The 26,734-nt window shown below is 32.7% G+C and overlaps 1 protein-coding gene across 1 annotated transcript in view; it reads right to left on the reverse strand.

The window, feature by feature from the left end:
• Positions 1–26,734, reverse strand: part of DACH1 (dachshund family transcription factor 1) — a 441,589-nt gene that overhangs the window by 139,152 nt on the left and 275,703 nt on the right. Inside the window, exon 4 of the mRNA XM_014532878.1 lies at positions 2,763–2,935. Within this exon, the coding sequence (XP_014388364.1) occupies positions 2,763–2,935 (173 nt within the window). The remainder of the gene's footprint in view (positions 1–2,762; positions 2,936–26,734) is intronic.

The raw sequence follows: 26,734 nt of genomic DNA on the forward strand, positions 1-26,734 counted from the left end.
GTGGGAGCCTCTCCTGCCTCCTCAGCAGTGCTAAGGATGTCCGACTGCAGCTTAGGTCTGCTCCCTGCTGGCAAGTGGACATACCCAGAGGGCTGCCAGGCTGCCAGAGGTATGTCTGATTGCCAGCTTAGGCCCAATCCCTTGGGGAGCAGGCCTAAGCCAGCAGGTGGTCATTACCCAAGGGGTCCAAGACTGCTAGAGGGCACAGGCCAGGCTGAGGGATTCCCCCCAACCCCCTGAGTGCACAAATTTTTGTTCACTGGGCCTCTAGTATTTAGTACTAATACTCAACCATTAAAATAAAACACAGTAACTGTTTTTCTAAATCCTAGTATAAATTATATGAAATCTATTTTCATAAGAGAAACATTTATGTCTAAAAGTAATGCATATATCTAGAGTTATTTATGGTTTCCCCAAAATAAACTCTTCTGTATCTAAGAAAAACATGAGACATGTGACATTGCTCTAATATTTTAATCTACTTGGGAAATCAGGTCACTCTGGTTCTAGCTTTTATAATCATTAAACATTTTAAACTTCATGCACGTAAAGCCTTATTTACTAATGTAGCATCTTAAGGACCTGTTTTGAAGGAAAGTATTAGAGAATGAAAAATTTATTCTTTGTATTGTTTACTGTTTTTTTTTCAAGGTTTAATTCTTTAAAAGAGATTGGCATAAAGTGTTTATGTTTCTCTCACACACAATACTAGCTAGCACGCGCGCGCACACACACACACACACACACACACATACACACACACCCCAGGTCAGCAAAGAAAGTTAACAAATTTAAATCACATTTCCTAGTCTTAGAAAACCATATAATGTGGTGTAAATATATGTTTATTCAATATTGTAGAATAAGAAATCTTCCTCCAGAATCCATGTTTTAAACCCCTAAAATATACTGTCTTCTTTTCAATTTTTTTCAACAAGAACATTTTTTTCGAAGTCCTTTTGATATCATTGTGAATTTATTAAATAAAAAGTGAAAAAATATTGATTCAATCTGGGGGATTTGGGGTTACTTGATGAATTATACCCAAAGAGAATCAATTAGTGGAACATTTCAACCTATTAGGAATTCTCTAATGACAAGAAGAATTGATTTCTTGATTTATACTGTTTATTTTCCTCAGTGATTTAAGGCAATACAAGTAATACATCCTTTTATAATGTGGAATGATACAAAGATCATATAAATAGATAATATGAATATTTAGAGATTTAATATTTAAAAGTATCTAATAAACCTAAATCAGTGGACTGGAAAAGAAACAAAATGAATAAATGCAAATTCTTAATACAAGTAAAAGATGTAGAATTGGCCTAGAATTTCATGTCAGAAAGACATGAAATTTACTGAGTCACAAATTCAACTAGCAAAACAGTTTTATGAATTATGATTACATTTATATGCTCTTATCCAAATTGAGGTTTATGCCAGTACTGGTGTCTCTCTACTGTCCAGTTCACTTCTAGAATTTCAACAATGTTATATGGGAAGGGTTGGGGAGGAGGTGGGTAATTTTTTTTAATGGTCAACCAAAAAGCTTGATGAGAATTGGTCAGAAAAAAAAACACCAGAATATTTGGTCTGGAGGAAAGAAACCCTATAGATGACCTATACAGTGAGATGATTAGAACACAGAAGAATTCATAGATATTTTCCTTTCCAAGAATATATAACAAAGTTAAGGTAGAAACTATCGAGATGAAAATTTTAATTTGATTCAGGAATATCCCTCTCATTCTTATATTTGCTAAAGATATAAGAGGTTTTCTACAAAGGCTCAGATATATAAAAATGGATAAGGAGGATACAGGAATTATTTATCCACCACGGGGGAAGCTCAATTATATAACATCTAATATTCCAAGCTTATGTCTTCATGTTCCATGAATGTTAAGTAAGATATGTGGGTCTCACTGATACATAATAGACTAAAACAGAGGTTATAATAATTTAATGTATTCTTAGAGATAGTGACTATTAGCTGTTTAAATTAGAATTAATATTTTCTAAACAGTTTATGTTCATTTCCTTCTTAGAATTATTCCACAAAAATATTTCCTGTAGTCCAAGACAATCAGCCAGAGAAAGTTTAAATTTAATACTTGGTAAACTTCATAATGAAAGTTTACATTGAAAGCAAATAACAATGTTATAGAGGTACTGTGTTCATCTAAATAATTGTCTTTTCTTCAATTTCTTTTTTATTTCCAATGCCAAATCCTATGGCTGGATAGTGTTTGAGAGATGAGTTTAAACTGCCACAACCTAAGATTCACATGGGTTTGAGTTCACCAGAGCTCTAATGCAAGGATCACAGCTAGTAAGTGGCAGAACCATAATTTAATACTCTGATCTTCTGAAAACAAATCACTATTTTCCACATATTAAGATTCATAACACCATACACACACACACACACACACACACACACATACGCATGGATGCATGCATGCACACACACAACTAGACATATAAGCACACACAAAATTTAAACATATCATTTAATGTCCTGTGTTTCTCTCTTAATAGATATAGTAGAGAACTTGAAATTAGCCTAGCCTGCCTAAATCTTGTACCCCTGGTTCTATTACTACAATTTTTTTTTTATTTTTCATAATGTATTCACTATCACTTAACTTTCTGAAGTTAGAATTACTTGTGGAATAGAAAAACAGATTAAGAGACAGTGGCTTAAGATGATGTTTGGTGTCAGCCAAAACAATCCTGTGAGAAACAATTACCTTAATAACAGATGTCTCCACTCTGGATGGGGGACTCTGAACTTGTGCGGCTGCCGCCATATTTGCAATGGTGCTGAGATGATTCATCTGACTCATTGCCATGGTGACAGATGCTGGAGGTAGGCTGACAGGAATTAGAGGGTGGGGCATCATCATAAAAGGAAGTTCCAGTCCTATAAAAAATACACATATATCATCATTGCTCTGGTCAAATAAAACTATGAAACACGGCATATACCATTTATTAAAATGGTTAAAAACATAAATTGTTGAGAATTGAACCATTCAAAGATGTCCTAATAATGACAACCAAACAAGAAACATTGGTTCTCTTTGTATGCAACAAAACCCGTTTGTCACTCAGGGAAATTAGGCTTACCGCTAACTAGTTTGAGCTATGTCTTACCATATCACCACTCTTCACGTGTGTAGTACAAATGGTCACTTCTTTGCCAAATTATTCTTGTAATCAGCCTAATTCTTGATTAAAATACTAGGATTTCCTTTAACTTATCACAATTAGTTTTCTAATGTAGTATGTTTCTATTATGTCCTATATTTTTTTTTCTTTGCAATTACCATTTTTAGTGCTAAAAAATGCCATCATACCAGTTGGCAGAAGGTGGCCCTGCTGAAGTGGGTGGAGAGGCTGACTACCTGGAAGGCTATGCACCCATGGCATGTGGGGGTGGGTAACAGAAGCCTGAGATCCTGGAGTGGGGGGAGTCCAGTGTTTCCTTATCCAAAGAACCATCCTTTCTGCCTGTGGGCTATGAATATAAATTATTTGTATACAATATTATTCCAAATCTTCTAATGACTAACTTGAAGCGAGGTCTTAAAAGGAATATTCCATTTTGGAGATTGGCTAAGTGATTTCTTAGGAAATAAGCTAATTTCCCCGAAACCCTGTTTTCTTTCTGTTTTTCTATTTCTTAGATAATTTCTCAATTAAAAAAATTTTTTCTACAGCAGTTAGCCTATTTGCAGAGTCTAATCCTGTTCAATAACCACCTAAATATAAAATGAGCTCTATTATATACCTAAAGAATTCATTACTTCCTTGAAATGAAGCACACTGATAGTTATAGAATACAAAGGTATCCTTGTAAACAATATTCTAGTTTCCATTCAAAGTTAAAGTTCCTCACTAATTCCACAGCAAATCCTAAACATGGAACCATTAAATGCCCAACCTTGTTAGACATAGTGGAGAGAACTCAAAAGATTGTTTTACGAAACAAAATAATGTCAAAGCAATAAATTAAATATATGTGAATTAATAGATACATCATTTATTTTCAACTTTAGAGAAATAAAAGTTTATGATTGTGTTAATATCAGTGCTGAAGTCAAAACACTACATTCAAGGGCTCGCATTTCAGTATAGGTAGCCATGTCATTTAAATTTTGATGTCTCCAAATTAAATTATTTTAACACTAATTTATTGCTTAACTGAATCTGTCGAATATATGAACTACCCACTTAAAAATGTTTTGTAATATCCCTGTCAGCTTATGAGATTTCCTTTTTTTTTTAAAAAAAGATACCATATTTTTATGTAATATGCTTAGAAACTGCAAAGTTGGTAAAGCTCCAATTTAAATGCTTTAGCTCTATTAAAAGCTTCATTGTAAAATCTCTCCGACACAGTTTTTAATGAAGAATACTTAGTTACTGCCATGATTTTTTCCCATTTACTTCATGAAGACAGTTAAGGTTCAATATAAATTCAAACTCATTAGCTCAATACTGTCTGGATCTTAGAGTAAATTGTTCAGAAGTGGATAATGAAAACTCAATTCAAATTCTTCAGCAATCAAACAAAGCAATTTTATTAAACAATGAAAAGAATCAATTAAATGCATATCTTTATTATCTTTATTATTTTATAAGAAACCATGACAGCTTTTGGCATAAAAATAAGTTTATAGCTTCATACAAAAATTACTCACTTAAAAGAATTCTTCCAGCTTACTCTTATACAGTGATGTAAATGTTTACTTTTATATTCACAAATTTATGTATCCTTATTTCTCCACTCATGACTTATTTGATATTTATATCAAGGTCCTAGTCAAATGTGCAAAAACTATAAATATGTGAATTTTTCAAATAAATGATGTCAGGAGAATATTCAGTGACAAAACAGTTTAAACATTTCTACATTATATTGCCTTTATAAAAGTATATGGAAAATTTTTTCATTGCATGTTTACTTTTTATGTTATCAATTAATAGAAGAAATGGAGCATACTCACTGACTATTTGGATATAGAAACAATACTGCAATACATGTTATTTGAATATGAGAACCACATTGGAAATATATAAGTAATAGTTAATTTTCTCTAATGTTATATTTCATTTAAAATATCCAATAATGGAAGGATTATATTTTTATAATAGATTGCTTATTTGAGGATAATTAATATATGGAATAGAGAATAATATTCATATCCATTATTTTAGATTCAGTTTAAGTTCTGTTTATAACTATTATCTACTGTTTTTCTGTTTACTTGAACTAATTTCTTTTTTATTTGAATTCTGATTGCCAGTTAATAAATGGGAAAAGTCATTTTCTCAAATATATCTTAATTGCACTCATATCAATAGAAAAGCACTATAATTCTATTTATTCACATTATCAAGGTGGAAAACATTAAGCTAAAATTCTGATTAAATCATCTGGAAAACAGGGTATAGGCAAAATACTATCTGTTTTCACATTTATTTTGCATCATAGGACATCAGGCCCTTGTGTAAGGATAAATATTAATCATCTATATGTGAATTTTCCATAGCAAGTTTATAACATTAGATGGAATTTTCCCACTACATAAAATGCTGCTAGACATCTCTACCAATCATCATTTGTTAAATACACATGATGTTAGCTCATTTAGGTAATAAATAGAGCAAACAATTAAGAAACTAAGTCTGATGAAAAATATACAATATGTAACTAAGTCAGCTGTAAGTGATTTCTGCATTATTTATAACACCCATCTCCTCTATTAGCATGAATAAATAAGAATTAAAAGTAGGCCACTTCAGAAAAAGACATGCCCATAGTTATTAAATGTATAACTTCAAGTACTTCAGTTTAAGCCAATACATTTAGTGAGACAGCCTATTATGCTTACATACAAACATACAGTAGACATATATACCTTTAAGATTAAGATTTACTATTATGATCATATGAAAACTTGCAAGAGACAGAAGATTCAATATACAAGAAACATTTCAATATTTGGTAAGGGGAGTTAGAGAGAAACAGAAAATAACTGACTCATTTCTCCTCTTTGATTCTTGTAGAATCATGCCGTTTCTTTGACTTCACAGTGGAATAAAAAGACAAAGTTGAGATAGCCCTAGTATGGCCTCAAAAGGCATGCACTATAATAGGGTGTTGGAGCATGTAATAAAAAAACTCATAAAATATAATAAAAATATATAATGGTTTTGAGCCCAAGAAAATGGTCATCAGCTCATGAAAAGATTCAGAGACTGCATCCCCCTCTCTGATTATTTAATCTATAATCAGATTTTAGTGTTGAGGGGAGGGCACTAAAGGGATATCCTATATCTAGTTCTACAAACAGATGTGGAGGAGCACTGGAACAGTCTTAGCTAGGCACCTGCTTAAACAGATGTAGGCAGATGTGCACTGCTGGTAGCAGAACATGACAACCAGCTTCTATATGATGAAATTAAGGAGTGTAACCAGCAGCACCATGAGGGCGGCTCCTAATGCTGTGGCATGATTTTTGGTGTGGTGATATTAACACATGTAGAGTCTGAAGCAACCAGATATAAGTAGATATATGAATGCAAGAGAGAAAATTGTAATTAAGACCAACTACCAATTTGGTCTCTAGCTAAAAAGTACCAATTATGCATTTACATTAGCTGAAAAAATGTACTTACCCTGCCTAATTATACTGACATCATAACAGCACAATTCACAATAGGTAAGATTTGGAAACAGCCTAAGGGCCCATCAGCAGATGAATGGATTAAAAACTGTGGTACATCTACACAATGGAATACCAAGCTGCAGTAAAAAAAAAAAAGAAGGAACTCCTACCATTCAAAACAGCATGGATGGACCTGGAGAGCATTATGCTGAGTGAAATAAGCCAGTCGGAGAAAGATAAATATCACATGATCTCACTCATTTGTGGAATATAATGAACAACATAAACTGATGAACAAAAACAGATCCAGAGACAGAGAAGCATCAAAAAGACTGTCAAACCTCAGAGGGAAGGCAAGGGAGGGTGGGGGGAGGGCTAGAGATCAACCAAAAGGCTTGTATGCATGCATATTAGCCTAACCAATGGACACAGACACAAGGCGGGAGGGTGAGGGCATGTGCTGGGTGGGGGCATGGGGAGAAAGGGAGATATATATAATACCTTAATCAATAAAAAAAAAGAATGTATCAATAAGTACATGCTCAAATATATGGGACTTATGTCCAAAAAGTGATTTCATGGGCTTAGTTTTTCTTTCATGTAAAAGATGTGTGTTTCTCAGTGACTAACAAGGTGATCTGAAATTTAGTGTAACTGAATTCAAGCTGTAAGGACAAGCTATATGGGAGATTCTCTCTCCCTTAAACCCACAGCACCCCGACATTAAAACATGGTTATAGGTTCTGAGAAAGCAAAAAAAATGACAATATTTCTGTTTATTATTATTATTATTATTATCATCATCTCAGAGCATTTTCCTTGGCTCATCTCCAATTCATATTTTTTGTTGTATTTTATGATGCATATTTTATGGTGGGACAGGTTGTAAAGACAGTAAAGCCGTCACTGCTCTAAGGGTAACCAGATACTGAACAGTCAGAACTGATGGGTTACAAATATAAAATGGTGTTCATTTCCCTCTAATTATCACCTTTTCTGTCACGTTCCCTCTTCTGCCTCTTAATCACCTTTGGCAGATTTTGAGTATTCTAGTTAACACTTAGCTCTGCCTCACCATCCCCATCAACACCGGCCGGCACTACAGCCTTAGAGGGCTTGCTCAGCTCTGCATCTGTCCTCCTCCTCCGCTGTTTCTCCTGGGTCGTTACATAAAGGTCTCTATCCAACTGGTTCCTGCTCAAGTCTTCCCTCTACGGTCACTTCTATGGCTGTGCTATGGGCCTCTGGTGTCTAAATGCTAAGTATCTCCTATTAAGTAATGTCTGGTGCCTTGAGGGAGGCTTTCCAAGGGAACCTCCTAACTGTACAAGTCCCTTTAGCTTCCTGATCTTCCTAAACTGCCATTGTCCCTTGATACTAAGGCCTTCTCCTGGAGTGGGTCTGGTTGTCCTGATGATGTCCATTCTCCCTATCCTGACACATGTTCTCCATTCTTTATCACCCTGCTCCAATATGTACAAAAAACAAAGCATCAGTTCACATCAAAGCAGAAATTCCAATATGAAATGAGGTGGAGACATGTGTGATCCTTGAGTAATTCTCTTGGAACTCCCTTCCCTTTACTTGGTGGTGAAAAGGACCCCCCAAAAAGGGATCACTAAGCCACAGCCCTCCCCATTAGTTGCTATCTCTTCACTATAATTATTTCTTCAAATCCTTGTTCCCTGCGGTCTTCCCCCTTCCAAATAGTAGGAGGATATCTGTGGAGTATAGAGTGATAGGATAGTAATGGGGATTCAACTGCTATTAACAAGTACCAATTGTATTTTATTTTTTACTTTCTTTAAAATGAGGAGTACCTGGTAACTTTTGTTCTGGTGTGGGACCATAGCCTAGTTAACAGAACCAACAACAGATATGGATGTATTATAAATAAAATTTTAGTAACTGGTTCTTGTAAATAAACTGAAATAAAGGGAAAGAACGGTTGAAATGTCATTTTACAAGTCAATTGGAAATTCAAATTATTGAGACAAAATTTCAAAGACAAAAGGTTACCATGAATAAAAAAATTAAGGAGTGATTAAATTTGGAGATAATCATTATTAAAAGAAAGAGCACTTCATTTTTTTAAAACACATTTTTTTAGGTACAAAAGAAAAACGAAAAATGCTTTGGGTAAGGTATTAATACTGTTTCTCCTTAATGAAAAAACAACAACAACACAAACTTTGGGTATATGTATGAGTAGCATCTATTAAAATCCTAGCCCAAATGATTATATTTATTACTGAGTTCTAAGTTTATCTAATGAGGCTTAGATTTCAAAAAAGAAGCCAGTACAGTAGCACTTTCTGAGACTTTTAGATAGGACGCGAGTAAAATAATCAAACACAAAATTAAGTGACCTGTAAAAAATAAATGTCTTTTAAACTACCATACATTAGAACAGCAAAAGTACGTTTAAATATTATTCTCCTTTATAGGCATGTTGACATGCAACTATCTGTTCAGATTTTCCCACAGGCTGACCCTGATAAAGGAGGCAAATCTCAAAGGGACTAACGGTCACACCACTGCTTAGTGAGTGACGCTGATAGACTCTGACGGGAACCTGACATTGTCAAGATGCGTTTACAATGGAAATGATGGCAAGAGCAGCCATTTACTCCACACCATTGGAGACCACTTAGAAGGATGTCAACGGCATTTTAACAATGGAAACAAGACCGCTAAGTAAAAGTAAATGCTAGTCACAGGTGCTACAGATGTTCAGCTGTTATTTCAGTGGTGGGAGGGAATAAACAAGTTACTATCTTTTAGAGGATTAACTTCACCCTAATGTAATGTCAGCAGTAATACTAGTACTTTGCATAAATAGGAGCAACAGCCTTCTCTTGAGTTACTGTAATGTAATCTTTAAAGCTGTTTCTGGAGGACTATCTGAGCTCGGTTGATCCACCGTAGCACACATAAACACTGAAATCTAGCTCAATTTCATCACAATGTTTTATTTTAAAATGAGGAAAAGTTATGTTTAAAAGTACAATTAGGTGCAGAATTTAAAATATCCTAGTTTAAGTACTCTGTTTTAGCAAAAGAAAAAAAACACAACAAAAAACCTCAAATGGCTTCTAATTGGTTTAGGTCAGTGGTGGGCAAACTGCGGCCCCTTGAGTGTGGCTCTTCCACAAAATACCACGTGCGGGCACGCACGTGCAGTGCTATTGAAACTTCGTGGCCACACTCAAGGGGCCAAAGAGCCTCATGTGGCTCCTGAGCCGCGGTTTGCCGACTACTGGTTTAGGTGATACCAGAGTCTGGTTCTAATTGGTAATTGGCTATTTCCAGAGTCTAAAGCTTATATATGCACACATATCATGTTTGATTTAGAAGTGCTGGGGAAAAACAGAACTGGTTGGATGTCATATATCCAATCCTGCTTAGCTTATATTCTGTTATCAATTCATTTTTGTCTTAGAGAGAGAGAACAAGATTGTCATGAGTTCCAATAAATATGAGTCATTTAGGAAAACATGTTGTTCACTCCGAAATAATTAGACATATTTGTTTGGCTACCTATCATTAACTAAACCATACTCTCTGTTACCTGAGTGTTAAATATTTAATAAGGAATTTCAAACTCTTGTCATACAAGGATCTTTTTTATTTTACCTGTGAATATAAAGGTATTTTGATATATTTTGTTTTATATATAATGCTAATAACACAGTACTAGAGCTATTAGTGTCTGGGACTCATCCGAACCATCATAATAGTTAAATATCTTCACCAAGTTTAAATACTTCTATTGCCTTACATACTCCCCCATGTTGTTGAGAGTATTGTAAGTTAACATGCTGCACAAAATGACACCAAAATATTGGAAAAAAGAACTACTTATTTCTTTTTAATTTTGCTTGAATATTCTTTACCATGGCTAATGACTGCTGAACTAGAAAAAATAAGAAACAAAAATCAGAGCTGAAGTTCAAGTCACTAATGTCAGACAGGATACATTAAGGATCCTTCAAGAACAGGGAGCTATTACTAAAAATATTTATCCTAAGAATCTTTGAAGAATCATCGAAAACCAAAACAGCATTAGGAAACTTAAGATAGACAATAGCTTCCATTTTAAATGGCCTTGATTTTGAACTCCTAAATATTATTTGATGGAGTTAATATATTACAGAATGCAATGCTTTATGTATTTTCTTTATGTCATATCAAATCCCAGACAGTTTTGATGCAACTTAAAGTAAAAAGAAGGACCATTATTATAAAGATAAAAGGTTAAATACTTTATGTGGAGAAGACAGAGATAATTATATCGGAAAACACTTGGCTTTTTGATGCTGCTGTTTGCTTTGAACTCATTAGCACCATGCTCAGAGTGTGAACCAGGAAAAACAGATCCTCAAAACAAAACATAGCAAAACAAATGACAGACTTAAACCAGGAAATAGCTGCATAGGACTCAGTATAAAGAAAGAAATAGTAGCCAGCCTAATTTGTTTTTACTAAATGTTGGCGTGTTTTGTTGATATGGACTATAATATCATTGTAAACAAGAGCCAAATGTTTCTATTCAGTTGAAATGATGACATTCCAACAGATTGGTTAAATTCCATAGCTAAAGTACACTGCTACTATGGACAGGGTAGAAATACCAATACTAGAAACATATTTAAGCTTTCTAACCTAAAATATATTTATAAAATCCTTCCAAATAAAGTAATTTGGTATAATGCATCTATGTTAACTTAACTGCATCTTTTAACCTTTTTCATTGCCAATGTCAATAAATTTCTACCTTTTTCCACTTTAACTCATCAAATTATTTTTCCATTAGGCAAACAAATGAACTGGAAATTCTCCTCTCTAAGGATAATGTCATTTCCCTATAGTTTTAGAATTAGATTAAATAAAATTTCAAGTTAATATACTTTCTATACTGTTAGTACAGTAATAAATGTCCTGATATATAATATTAACAATTTTATGTTCATATGTAATTGCTGCTCATGGTCAGCTGAAATCAGTTTTAACTTCTACTGTTTTAGACAACATTTTTAGTTTTAAATTACTTACGTTGAATTGAAAAAATCTTCTCACTTGAGCCAAAATTGCTATGGAATTTTCTGAAAAGTATAAAATACATGACATACCCATGGGAGTTATTTTAGTATTTCTCATATGTATGGATCTAGTGTTAAATTATCTTCTCCCTAATCCTTGTTAGCCTCAACAAATGACATCACTAGCTAGCTATATAAGTCAGAAACCTTGGAAACATCTTTATCTCCTCTCTCACTGTGTGACATCCATGTCCAATTCCTTTTTATGTCCTGTTGATTTTATCTGTGTAATCTATCTCTACACTGTTTCTATATCTGCTGCTGTAATCAGGTCCAAGAAACATCATTACTTTTAAGTACAAATCTTACACGGTTTCTCTCCTGCTTAGAGGACTTCAATTGTTTCCCATTGCTATTAAGGGAAAGGCCCAACATTTCTTGTCTTAATGTAAGCATCACGTGGCCAGGCTTATGTGCCTTCTGCTCCCATTGCATCCACAGCATTTAACAAATTAGGACTAACTCTCAGTCAGTTCTTGAACTGAGAGCTGCAAACCCAGACCAATTCTTACATTCACACGTGGTACATTTCAAACATGAACATCTATAATCTTTGTTCTTCAGTAGCTTATAGTGTGAAAGAAAGATACAAAGATATAGCATATATGCACACAAATGCACACAATTTTATCAGATAGAATGAAAAATAGAGAAGTAGGATAATAAGAAATATGTTTGATATTTTGGAAATAAACTTGGTAGAACTTAGTGATCATTTGGAAACAAAGATAAAGAGAAAAAGGTGCCAATGATACATCTGATAAGGGGTTAATTTCCAAACTGTATAAGGAACTCATACAATTTAACAAAAGGAAGACAAACAATCCAATTTAAAAATGGGCAAAGGACCTAAATAAACACTTCTCCAAAGTGGACATACAAAAGGCCAAGAGAGATATGAAAAAATACTCCAAGTCACTAATCATCTGAGAGATGCAACAACAATAAGGTATCACCTCACACCTGTCAGAATGGGTATCATCAACAAATCACCAAACAAGTGCTGGTGAAGATGTGGAGAAAAGGGAACCCTCGTGCACTGCTAATGAGAATGCAGCTGGTGCAGCCACTGTGAGAAACTATTGAGTTTCCTCAAAAAAAATTAAACATGGAACTGCTATTTGACCCAGTAATCCCACTTCTAGGAATATATCCTAAGAAACCTGAAACACTAATCAGAAAGAATATATGCACCCCTATGTTCACAGCAGCGCAATAGCTAAGATTTGGAAACAGTCCAAATGCCCATCAGCATATGAGTGGATTAAAAAAACAAAACAAAACAACAACAACAACAAAAAAACTGTGGTACATTTACACAATGGAATACTACACAGTAGTAAAAAGGAAGGATTTTGATCTTGGAATTCTGAATCCATAATCCAAGCTTTAAATCACCTGTCTGAGGAAGATCATATTTACTGATAAATAAAATCAGTTCAAATTTGGACTTGTTGCTTATGAGCTATTCCAGGAAGAGTCAAAGAAAGATTGACAATGCGGAAGTTAGAAATATGGGACTGATATTTGGGAGAAAAGCTGATACCACTGAGGAAGATTTGGATATCTTTGACTTGTGAGTATGATATTAAGCCATCATACTTGAAGAGGGCATAAAATGTACAAAGCTAATTCTATTAAATTCGTATTTCAACGTAAGGTACAGAGTAAGTTCCAAGTAAGCCAGGCTGAATGATTTTTAAAAAATGAAGAAGGCTGAGAAACTGAGCTGGCATAAACAAATATTGTTACATGACTGCTATAATAAATTCTTAGCACAAAAGTATATCAATGCATTTGTATAATATCCAAGCCTCTTGACTTCTAATCTATAATATCTTTTTCATAAGATAATCAGCATGAAGACCTGACAGATATCGGGCTCTCAATACTGAATGAATGATTGAAGACCATTATGATTGGATTGAAAACCTTAACAATACAACTACTATTTATAGTGGGTAGAAAGCCTAAACAGAGACACACAAAAAAGACACAACTAAGCATAGTTTGAAAAGATGCTGTAAGTACAACTTGCAATATGATAAGAAATTGTAGTGTCCGGTAATTACAAGATCCTCCTTAAGAACATTATGGAGAGAGGCAGCTTTGAATCTAGAGACTACATCACAAAGAACTCAGCACCTTTGAAGAACCATTGAAATAATATTATATTAGAGTGGTAGATTACGTGCAGATGGCAGGCCTGTTGAAAGCTACTGTTTATTTGAAACCAAATCGTTCTTTCCATAGCTTCTATTATATGTAGTGAAAATGTACTATTCAAAGGACTTTTCATCAGTTTTTCATGGGCAGACATGGCAGGAGATTTTTCAAGGTCAAAATGACCACTAAAATTTCAGTTGCTGGCAATGAAGAAAAATACTTAGGAAGATTAGCAGTAATATGGATAATGTTATTTCTACATTTTAACTCCAATTTGGGAGTTAAATATAAGCACTCTCTTTTATCCCAAGAAGGATTAGATACAATGTGTTGTTTTAGATTGGTATGGCAATGTGAATTAGAATAATAAAAATGGCTACAAAGTATGTTTTAAAATGAGAATTATTTTTTTAACAATATCAACACCCTTAGACCAATATAAAGTAAAATTTAAAGATTATTATTCATTTTTTCTTTTAAAAATTATCTAGTGTAATTATTATAGCCGTAATGTGACCGATGAAGACTGTAAGAGAGATTGCAACCAATCTAAAGGCACACAATGATTCATTGTCAGAATGAAATACTAAACACACATTTTAAGTTCATTGAAAAAACACAGGATAGTATTAGAGAAATCAATCATATTCAGAAGTTTTATTCAACAATTTTTCCAACATCAATGTTAAAAAGTGACATGCTTTTCTAAAAAAAAAAAGATTTTTGTAAAGTCTCAAATAGTGCTTAAAAGTAGGATTTCTTTAGGCTTGAACTTATGAAAGTAACATCTTTCCAAATTATCTTTTTCCAAAATAAAGCTATTACATTTGAAATATTTACAGTGTAAAAAGAACTCTACTTATTAAAAATAATTATCTTCTAGGGAGGAGTCCTTGATTATTTAACAGTAATTCCCCATCACATTGTAAACAAAACTCTTTGTAATAAAAATATTTATTATGACCTGCTATTTTCTCTTTTGATCACAAAATCTGTCTTGCATAATTTCAATATATCCTCCAATACTAAAGTATAACATCATTTTTGCTTCTTGTATGTTCTCTTATGCACATTCTCTCGCATCATTACACAAAATTGTTAGGACCATTTTCAACAGTACACAGAGGCTCTCATTTAGATGTACCTAGCTTAATACCTCGGTAAGTATACTTTGCTAAATGTTGGTCTTAATTAAAGTAACTTATATTAAATAACTAATTAAGACTTTAGTTAGTAGGCTAAAATACGATTTTTCAAAAAAAATTAAATACTTTAAGAACTCCCTTTAGCCCAGCTGGCATGGCTCAGTGGTTGAGCATCAATCTCTGAACCAAGAGGTCATGGGTTCGATTCCAGGTCAGGACACATGCCCAAGTTGCAGGCTTCATCCCCAGTAGGGGGTGTGCAGGAGGTAACCAATCAATGACTCTCTCATCACTGATGTTTCTATCACTCTCTCACTTCCTCTCTAAATCAATAAAAATATATTTTAAAAAGAACTCCCTTTAGTTAAAATGGTCTGTACAGAAACTGTTTTTCCTCTTTCATATATTTTAAAAATTTGTTCTATGAGCTTCCTATAAATAGCTACTTTCACAAAGAAATATCTGGAGTATATTTTGCCTCTTACCATATGTTTGAACCATACTCACAAAGAAGTATACTTATGTAATGGGTACATCAATAAACAAAAATTTTAAATGATTTGTTTTCTAATAGCTTATGTGTATAAATACTATGAGAGATTTTAAAAAATATTTATATGTTGTTATCTACTCTAAATCTAATAAATTCACCAAAGTATTAAGAGTTTAAGAATAGAAGGCTGAGTTTTTAAATGTGTCAAATCTCTATTGACTGTGAAAATCACTTTAGAAAATCACTCCATGATGTTCATTTATTCAGATTTATCTTAATATGTGTTTAAATTCTGGCTTTGAAAAATATTTTATATTCTCATTTATCCAAAAGTCAAGTTAATAGCACATATTGAAAATCTTGGAGAGAAAAGAGGAAAAAACCTGCAGACTATTAAGATTATTATGCAGTCATGTTAAACAGAAAAAACAGAAACAGGACAGAAAACACAAATAACTTATTAAAATGTCAATTTTTAATTACATATAGAGAACTAGATGGCAAGAATGTTACTGTACAGGCTAAAAGGCAAGAGATTATAGTTAAACATCATTACACAATATGCTATTTCTTTTTCTGTACATATTTGAATCATAGACTGTTATAGTACAAAATAGATCCAGAAATCATTTATTCTTTTAACACATAATGGATACCTATTATATGCCAGACAGTGTTGTAAGCACTGGGAATGAAGCAGTGAAGAAAGCCGACAAAAATCTACATACTCTTGGAATTTATATTCTAGTTAGGATGTGAGAAAAAAAATAAATAAAGTGACATGGTATAAGTGAGATACCAGTCATAGAAGTATGAAACAGAGGTTTCCCATATACATGATGTGTGTGTGCACATGCAAGCACATTTGTTAGGCGGGTACATTGGGAAGACTTCACTGAGATGGCACCATCAAGCACAAACGCTCTCATTTTGCAGCAGAGGGAACAGGTTCAGAACGATCAAATGAAATGCTTGAGGTCACATAACTCTTTAGGGAAAGAGCTGGACTTGGAGCACATTTATTTGCCTGACCCTTGGTCCTAAATTTTTTTCACTGCACAAACGGGCACGCCCAGTGGAGAGAATTGCCTGGAATGTGAAGGAGGCAAAGACAAACTAATGGAGGATTTGGATGACAGCTGGGTAGCTCGATTGACTGGAAGAAAAAGTGCATCTTAGGCGGAAAGAAGCAGAAGTCAGAAAGAATTAGGTAGGCTAGGGCCAGCTTATGAAAGTTCTCAGATGTCACAATGATGAGTTTGGTCATCATCTTAGGTAGGGGAGAGATATGATTAAAGTGATGTATCAGATAGTCAGAAGGAGGAAAAAGAACTCATCATCAGAAATAATCGTCCCAAATTCTGTCATCCACCACCTTGACAGTGATATGACCAGGGCAGAAATCCTGATTCTCATATTTCATGCCACTGGAAAATTGGTAAAAATAGAAAAAAAAATCTTGTGTTCTCTATTATTAGAGTTTTTTAAAATGATGATTGAAGAACAAATTGGTTTCCAGACCCAGATAAGACAAAACAATTATGTTGAGTGAGGACATACTGCATACTCTTCCCTATCTGAATTGAGTGCCCTGTAATATAATCCATTATATATATGCACTGAATATGTTTTTCCCAATAAAAGGAAAACTGTGTGTATCTATTTTGGAAGTCTTCACATAAAGAAATGTAATTTACTTTTTCTTGAAAAAAGGACAACAACTTACCAGTGAACATAAGACAACAACGTAGAGTTCTTAACAGAAAAGCTAAAGGGTGCTGGGTAGAGTTAGGGTTGATGGACCCTTTCTTCTTTCTATTCCTGAGTGACGCAATTGAGAAAGTAAAAATAAAATATTCCCTCCAAATCATGCTTTAATAATAAGGCTTATGAAATATACCATGTTTGGTTTTACCATCTTATTGAAAAATTAAATCTTGAAATGTCTTTTAAATGTTGCCATTTCTATTCTGTGCAGAGCATGTGTTACTGTTCTACAGAACCTTAAATAACTGTTATCATGCACAAGATTATATACATCAGCAGATCCCAAAACTGTTTACTATCCTGACACTGAAAGAAATATGCACCACTATAATAAACATTGTCACCTTTACCACTATTCTTGCAATTCTTCACTTCCCTTCATGATTTTTATTTTCACTAAAATTCCTCAATACTGACATTTCAAAAATAGCAATCTATAATTCATACCATATAGAATTTCTAAATGATGGCACAAAAACTTAGATTCCCAATACTATATATAGTGTCTTATTGCAACTGTACATCCAAATATATACATGCAAGAAGTACTTGTTTTCTTGAGCCTGATAAAATTGTAGAGCTTGATAAGCCTTTATTTTGCCTGGGGAGTGTTATTAATTTTCTTATCAAAATAATAAAATGATCATATTATTAAAAGTTGGTAACATAAAATAAAACACAATATAAATTTCTCTTATTTGTATGACGTTTCTATTATCATTTATTTCAATGACTTTTGTTTTCTTACCCCAATGTTTTTTAGTTAAAGTCTAATATTATCTGGATGCTTTAAAACTTGGTATAATTTAATGTGTGAATATAAATTTTCAAGCAGCTTGCTATGCATAGACAGCTTTTAAAAATTCAAAACAGCCCCAATAGCAAATGTCATTTCTTTCATAGTTACAAAATGCAAACTCCAAGTATTTTATCCTAATGAATAAATGAGTTTGTCCTTTATGTATAAAATATAGTATGTGTTTGTTGCACAAGTTTTTAATAATAGATGAATTTTAGGTTTGCTCCAACGTATTCAATAAAGTGTGATTAATTTGGTTTTTCAAAAATGCAAACTAGACATTACTATATTACTTTGCAAAATGCACAGCTTGCAACATTATTGTCTCAGTGGGATCCTAAATTGAATTGTAAAATGTGTCTTATTTCCAGTTTGATTTATGTAAGAGATAGCAGTGGATAATGTTCCTTTTGAAGTTTCACTGCTTTGTGTGAACAAACAATATAAACCTAAAATTCATAATAGAGTTTATTAGAACCTAAAGCAAACTTTCGAGTTATATCATGTTTGACTGCAATGAAAACTTAGGATGGACTCAGAAAACCACTCAGGAAACAACTTTTTGAAGTTTCCTATTATGATGGATTATACAACACATTTGACATTTTCTGTGATTTTTATTATGATATTTCAAGTAATTACCAAATCGTGTTTTTCTTCTAAAAAAGCTTTCCTGTGCCCTGAGAATTAATGTATGATACCATTTAACTTGGCTTTTTGAAGTAAATATCACCAGATAAAAGCCAGCTGGATCTGAATAATAGGATACTTGAATGAATGTATTAGTGTTTGAAAAAGAGAGTACAAATCTTCTAAAAAGATTAATTTCCATAAAAAAGATAGCTCCCAGATCTACAAAAGAATAAATTCAAAAACATAATAAACTCTCAGAAAGAGAGGTAGATTAAAGTACAAGCTGCAGCACCTTGTCATGCAGCTGTTGTGCAGCAATGACTCTGTATCAGTTACATGTGGTGGGTCCTGCAGGGCTCTTCAAAGCTCTGCATGAAAAGCCTGAGTGTGGGGTACATGCGACGCCATCAGTAATAACTTCAGAGATTAATTGTGATTCAACACCACTTTCATTCTGATCTTACTCTCAATATTTACAGTTCGAGGAAGCTACAAAGGTTCTGATGGGAATATGTGAATCCAGTAAGGGCCTTTTTCTTCTTCTTCATTTATTAAAGATGTGGATATGAATTTTCTTTGTCATGAAAATACTGCAGTTTTATCACGCAACAGAGTTGCTGACATCATCATGTAAAAAGACCCGAGTTGGCCCATGGACTTGATTTTTCAATATCCTGTTACAAAACATGATCTCTTGAAAGGGCCATAAATTCTATTCACACAACTTCTCTATTTTCGTTTGTACACTTACTAATAAAAATAAAATTTGACCATTCACAAATTCATCAAGGAGGTAAGCTGTACCTTTTCATCCTGAGTGACTGTGAGGATATTATTATCTTTAAGAGAAAACTAGAAGCAAATGTGGAGATCAATTAACTTTTAACTTTGGTTAAATTCCAGGGAAAGTATAAATCTGTTTAAAGAATTGACATGAAAATACCACATTAATATTAGATAATTTTAAATGCAAAGGAAAGTACACTAAAAAGAGAAATATTTAATATGATTGGAATAGTAGGTATATTTCTTTAAAAGAAATACAAAACAATAATTTAAAAAAGAAATTACTATACAATCATAACAACATGAATAAAAATTAACTAATAGAAATCAATCATTTTGTCTATTACATTTCAAAACTAATTTTAATGTGTGAAGTATAAAAAACTGTTAATTTTCCTTACTCTTCTTTCTCTCTCTCTCTCTTTCTCTCTCTCAGTAGAAAAAATATCACTGCTTATGAAACACTACAATATTTATCAGAAAAACATTTCTAAAAGAAACACCTTCTCTGCACTCATATTAACTACTAAAGGGTTATAACAATTATTAACAGTAGCTCAAGAATTTCTTTATCATACTTCTTCAAGAAAGCTGCTTTTAGTTAAAACATAAAAATGGTAGTTACAAGGTTTCTGCAAACATAACTGCCATTCCATTAAGGAAATGGCGCAGCAAACAGTAAATAGTGGCCTCGAGGGAAATGTAAGTATTGATTTTATTACTGTGTTGGTTGGTTTGTATTTGCAATTGTCAACTCTAATTTTGGACTGTGCTTTAAGTATCCTTAAAACCGCTTAAGGAAAGGACAAATATTAATTGGAAAATATTGGTAATTATTTGTGTAGCTTTAAATATCATAAGATATGATTTCCTTTCATCTTTTAAAAATAAGAAATTTTAACTATGCTATACATTGTAAATGAACAACCAACTTGTATTCATTAAGTCAAAATACATATGCAGTTTGTATACTATAAATCAATATTTGACTCTAGGAATAAAGTTAATTACTATGAAAATTATAAACATGATTACACAATTTCTTAATTTGGTTAAGAAAATGTAGTTTAAAATTCATTGATATTGACATTTTGATTCACCTAAGAAGACATAAAATAACTATGAAACTAATTCTAAGTCCAGAAGTTTCATCATAATGAAATAATTTTCAACTTATAACCTCATTAAATGTAAAATGATCAAATAATGAAAAAGAACCAAATTTGCCAACTTAATGTAATTATTAAGTTTTATATTATCATCATTGTCTTCATCATCATTGATTTCCTCTTTCCATTTCAATAAATGACATTCACACATTTATGCTAAAGGTATAATTAAGAACACAGATCATTTTCTTAAACCATGCCAGAGAGCAACTCTGTTTAATATGCAAATTTTCAACTATACCTATGGGGCTGTAAATATAGTCAGTGTTAAACTTTTACAATTAACTAAAAGAAGTGTTTATGCTACACATAAATTTTAGAAATGTCCTCTGTGGAAATCTAAAGAGGTGCAAATTAATATTTAAAAAAAAACACTATGGCTGCTCTTCAGATTAAAAAACATAAAGTATTCTTGAGTTCACAAGCTACACAGTACATTTTAAATATATCATATCAAAAAAGAGAAAGAAAGCCTGTTATAAACACACATCAAATCTTCAGTACCACTAAATGCCAAGTCCCTATATCATAACTCTATGAAGAAAATAAAAAGAAAACAATTATCTTGGTTTTAGCATAAAAGTCATACTTTATATTGTATTTTAAAATATTTAGAGAGGAGAAAGGACTTAATGAAGTAAAACTTGCCTTGCATAGAAAGATGGGACTTCTTTGTGCATACTAGATGTTTGATATGTGTTTATTGGACTAAATTTCTCAGTTCCAAATAATTAAAATTTGATGGATAAATATACAAACTGGCCTCATGGTGGTTTGAATCTTAGCTCTGCCATTTGCTATAGTTCAGAATGAAAGTCATGAGTATTTTTATGCCCACTTTGAAATTTGCCATAGCCTACAAAACCTTATAGAGAGAACTCTCTCTAAATGGTAGTTAAATGAATGAGATGCACACACACACACACACACACACACACACACACACACACACAAATTAGCAAAGACATCTGACAGAATCAGAGTTTTTGAATCTATAAAAATAGGGGAAAATAAATTTGAAGATTAATAATGATTATTTTAAAATCAACAGATTATGACAATAACTTCTTGTTCGTCTTCAATGTCAACCTTCCTGAGATCATCACATTGCTTTACCATGTCCAAGCTTTCCAAGTTTCTCAGTGGAGATTACCTCATTCGTTTCTCACAATCACCACTGACTGCACACATTTTAAAAGAAACTCTCAAGTAAAACTTACTCTAAGTGTTCAAGGCTTCTTAATTAATCCAAAATTCAAGGGTCTTTTTAAATAATATATAGCTCTCTATGTCAGTGACTCTTAACCATTTTGGTTTCAGACTATCTTCATGTACATTGGTTATATCTGTCAATATTTGCCATATTAGAAAAGAGAATTTTAATATTACTTCTTTATTAAAAATAACTACTAATTCATTGTATGTTAGCATAAATGTTTCTTTAAGAAATATATTTTTCAAACTAAATGTATCTACTTTTGCAAAATTATTTAATGTCTGGCTTAAGCCATTTGGATATTTGCATATACTCCTAGATTCAATCTCTTGTGATCTCACATATCACATATATTCTTTAAAAATCCAGGAGAAAATGAGAGCTTTAAAAAACTAAATAAGGTCTTCGTATTCTCATACAAAAGGTTTTGACCACTTGGACTCCCTGAACCCTTGGGAACTCTCCTCTCCATGGGTCCTGGGACCTCACTTGAAGAACTTCTGGTATATCTGATAACATTTTAGGACTTTTTAGAACATCCGGGTTATGTATTAATTTAGTAACTCGAATACTATCCTAATATGACTTCAGACAATAAGAACAAGATTAGAAAAGTTGCTCTAGCATTTCTTATGGAAAATTCATTACTTCCATGCCAACAATTGAATTTTAAAAAGAAGGTAGTAATAAGAAAGGAAATTTTTCCTCTAGACTTAATTTTACCTCACAAGGAATAACTAGTTAGTCATTCTGAGGTGGTAGACAGAACACAGAAATTGGTAAAAGTTAGAGGTGGCTTTAACTATTGCCTCTGCAAGTCAGACATAATAACTCAACCTCAAACATTCATCTGGAAAGTGGGTTAATAACTATTCAAGAATAAGCTCAGAAAGAAGTGAGATGCTGTGCATGAAGCATAGAGCACATAACACTATGTAACTAATTAGGAGGACAATTATTTAGTAGAAAAGTCAAGGTTAAGATCACAGGTGCTGAGGTCAGATAGAAATGAGAGGTGAGAAGCTGTGGGAGCCTCAGGCTGTCATGTGTAACATACGAACAATTGAGGATAAGTATCAAATTATCACACAGATTAGATAATGAGTATATGAAAAGCACATGTCATTTAACTGATGTGAAGAAGAGAAGAGGGATGAGAAAAAAGTGCTTGGGGAGGGGGAAAAGAGAATTTTACCATATCAGTATGGCTTATAAAATTATAAAAATGATGGTCATTCCTAAGAAATATTAGACTTGAGAAGAGCAGTTTTAAAACATATAGAAAAATAGCTAACATACCATGAACATTAAAATTAAAGAAAATACATATTGAAATTGGTAATTTCTGAAAATCCAAGTAAATCTTGACTATCTCAGTTTTAACAAGGAAAAGTGCAATATGCTTCCAAGAGGTTCTTTAAATTTCTTAAAGATAAAAGCTCCATCATTAGTCTCTGCATCTACTCAACTTAAACCAGTGAATGGTCCAGAATAGGTATTCAGTCAAATGTTATTCTAAATGAAGGCAATGTATTATAATTAACATATATATGATGCTTTGGAGTTTCAGAAGCATCAGTAGAATTTAACAACAAATGTAGCCAGCTGCCTCAGAGTTCAGATTTTTTAGAAATAAGAACAGAGCCCAACAGTAATGCACAAGAGCACCTCACCATAGAATGATGGGAACAATTATCGGGGTGGGTGGGGGTAAATATAATGTTGAATTGACTAAAGCCAGGAATTAAGCTGAGATAATATAAAAGACTTTGAGGGGTTATTTTCATTATTTTCAAGTTAACAGTCAAAAAAGAGACAAAGAAATACCTTTTTATTGAAGATAGTATAAATGTTCTAACCAATCTTTTGTGACTTATAATTCAGAGATGTTAATGAATTCTGAAATACTTTTCTGATTGTCTAGAGACCCTCTAAAATTAACGGATCTTTAATGTTCTCATATTTTAAGATCATCTGAGAGCTTTTATAGACAATGGATATAAATTACCCCTAATATCAATGATTGAAAGCATAGATGCCCACCCATTTCCAGATAACTTGGGTAATATGTTTTAATGAAAGCCACATATAATCAATAATATTACGTGTGGCATTTTTATTTCTATCAAAATTTCATTTCTAAGTTCTCAGATGCATTCAAAGCAAATATGAAAATTTAATTTTTAGACTGCAAAATGTCAAATGAATGTGATACATTTTAAAATTCAAGAAAGTGCTGTTGAGTGAGAATATTTAGAAGAAAAATAAAATAGCAAAATTATGTATGCTTTAAGCCAAAAGTATTCATAATCTTTAACTTAAGATATTTTAAAGGTCAATAATAATGGAACATTCCTATTTTTCATCACCATTTCCCATGGTGAAGTAAAATATCTAGAATAACTATTGCTGACTATGAAGAATTGGTTTGGGTTCATATTAAATTTGATTAATGCACATGTTTTATGAAAATTTTAAATTCTAAATGTTGCTAAGAAATAATCAAGTATTTTAGTTAATTGATCAGTATAAGTGTAGGTCAATAATATAATTTCCAATTAAAAGCCTATGTTGGTCATGTTTTGAAAACTGAATAAAGAACTAACACAAATGTGACTATTTTAGATATCTCATATATCTGGATTCATGCAGTGTTGTCTTCTCATGACTGGCTTACTTTACTAAGCTGTGATGAGGGGGATAGAGAGTTGCTAATCAACACAAAGTTTCAGTGAAGCAATATGAATAAGCACTAGAGATCTACTGTAAAACATTGCACCAAGAGTCAACAATACTGTGTTGTTAGCTTAAAATTTTTAGAGGGTAGATCTCATGTTAAGTGTTCTAACCAAATTAAAATAAAATTGTTTCAAAAGAATAAAAATATTAAGATTAGAAGTACAGCTTTTATAACTCTTTTGGTGTATTAAATAAAATTAATTGGATAAAGCATTAACATTAAATATACACATCAAAAATACTATATGAAAACAAATAATATGCTTAATTATATACATAACTAATATGAAAATTTTCAGAAAGTGTTTGGCTCCTACCTGTATATATGTATTACTACGGTACTTTAAAAAGACAAATTGCTTATTAAAAATACTGTATATTTTATGTAATATCTAGGAATATATTACTAATTCTTATTGTTTTAAGGAAAGTTATTTAATTTACTAAATATTCATTCTCAAAATGCATTTTTATGATTGAATGTTCAGAGACTTAGAGATATATAACATAACTACCTAGTAAGGAAACAGCATTTTGTTTTTATAGATATTTTATTACATCAATGGAAATTTCTCTGTATCCTTCTATGGCTAAACTCATAAGCTATAACATAAAAATTACTATCAACAATGTAGACCAGCCATAAAATTCAATTAAAAATCCCTACATTTTAAGCAGTGATAGTAGCATAATGTGTAAACATGAGCTGAAGTAATATGTAGCTTCCAGAGCATGTAACCTTTAGGAAATAAATATTTTAACTGTTTCATCATCACTTTCTCAGTGCAAAGACTTTTGAGGTCCCTTTGTAACTCTTAGATCTCACTGGAAAAGTAGTGCTTTTGTTAAAGAACAACTTACATGCTCAGTTTTTCTTAGTTAAATCTGTTTAGTAATATTATTTTATGTTTTTGTGCTTCAAAACATAAATCCCTTACTAATTCATTTGGTCAACAGATATTGGTTTCAGGCACTGTTCTAGGCACTGGGATTAGTAATGACCAAATTGGACACCCAAGTCTCAGGCCCCGTGGTGCTGACATTCTAATAAGTATATACTAGATCACTCACATGGAATGGCAGACTGTGATAAAAGTGCCATTGCAAAAAAAAAAAAAATACAGAAAAGGAGGATAGGGTGTATTTATGTATTGAGGAGGTAGGTTGCAATTTTAAACAGGGTTTTTGGTAAAATCCTTAAAAAGACGGTGATGTTTGGAGGAGATGAGGAAACACGATCTATGGATATCTGGGACGTGAGTATCTCTAGAAAAGGAAACAGCAATGCAAGGTAGGAGAGTTCCTGGGATATTTGTGACATGGCAGGAGGCTAGATGGTTAAAGGTAAGTGAGTGAAAGAAGAGTGGGAAGGAAAGCAGTCAGAGTGGAGGAGTAGCCAGGAGCCTACCATGCACAAGATTATAGGTTAACAAAAGGACTTTTTTTACTTTTACTCTACATGACAGGGGAAGAATTGGATGGTATACACAGAGAAGTGGCCTGGTCTTACATGGGTGTGTACAAGACTGCTCTGCTGTCTGTTAAGGCGAAGGTAAGAAGCAGGAACTCCAATTAGACATGTTCACAATGATCCAGGCAAGAGAGAAGAAATGGTCAGGGGTGGGTGTATGTGTGAATACATTGTAGGTATAAAAGAGGGAAGAGTGGAAGATGATTCCAAGGTTTAGGGCATAAGCAAGTAAGTAGAAAATTAGAGTTACCAATAACAGAGATGAGAAAACTGAAGTATGGGAAGATTTGGGATAAGACCACCAAGAATTCTCTTCAGATATTTTATATTTAAGATGTCCCAAACTAAAGCTCCTAATCAAGATATGAACACTGAAATGTGTGTGTGTGTGTGTGTGTGTGTGTGTGTGTGTGTGTGTGTGTGTGTGTGTTTCATTTACAGCGCAGCCAGATGGCTGATAAGTGGATGGTATCAAATTATGCATCTCTTTCATACCTTGTTGTTTAGGTCTTCATTGGAAAAAATGTATCTTTAAAACATAAAATAATTTAATATTTCT

The sequence above is a fragment of the Myotis brandtii genome, unplaced genomic scaffold (genome assembly GCF_000412655.1).
Source record: "Myotis brandtii unplaced genomic scaffold, ASM41265v1 scaffold92, whole genome shotgun sequence".
NCBI lineage: Eukaryota > Metazoa > Chordata > Mammalia > Chiroptera > Vespertilionidae > Myotis > Myotis brandtii.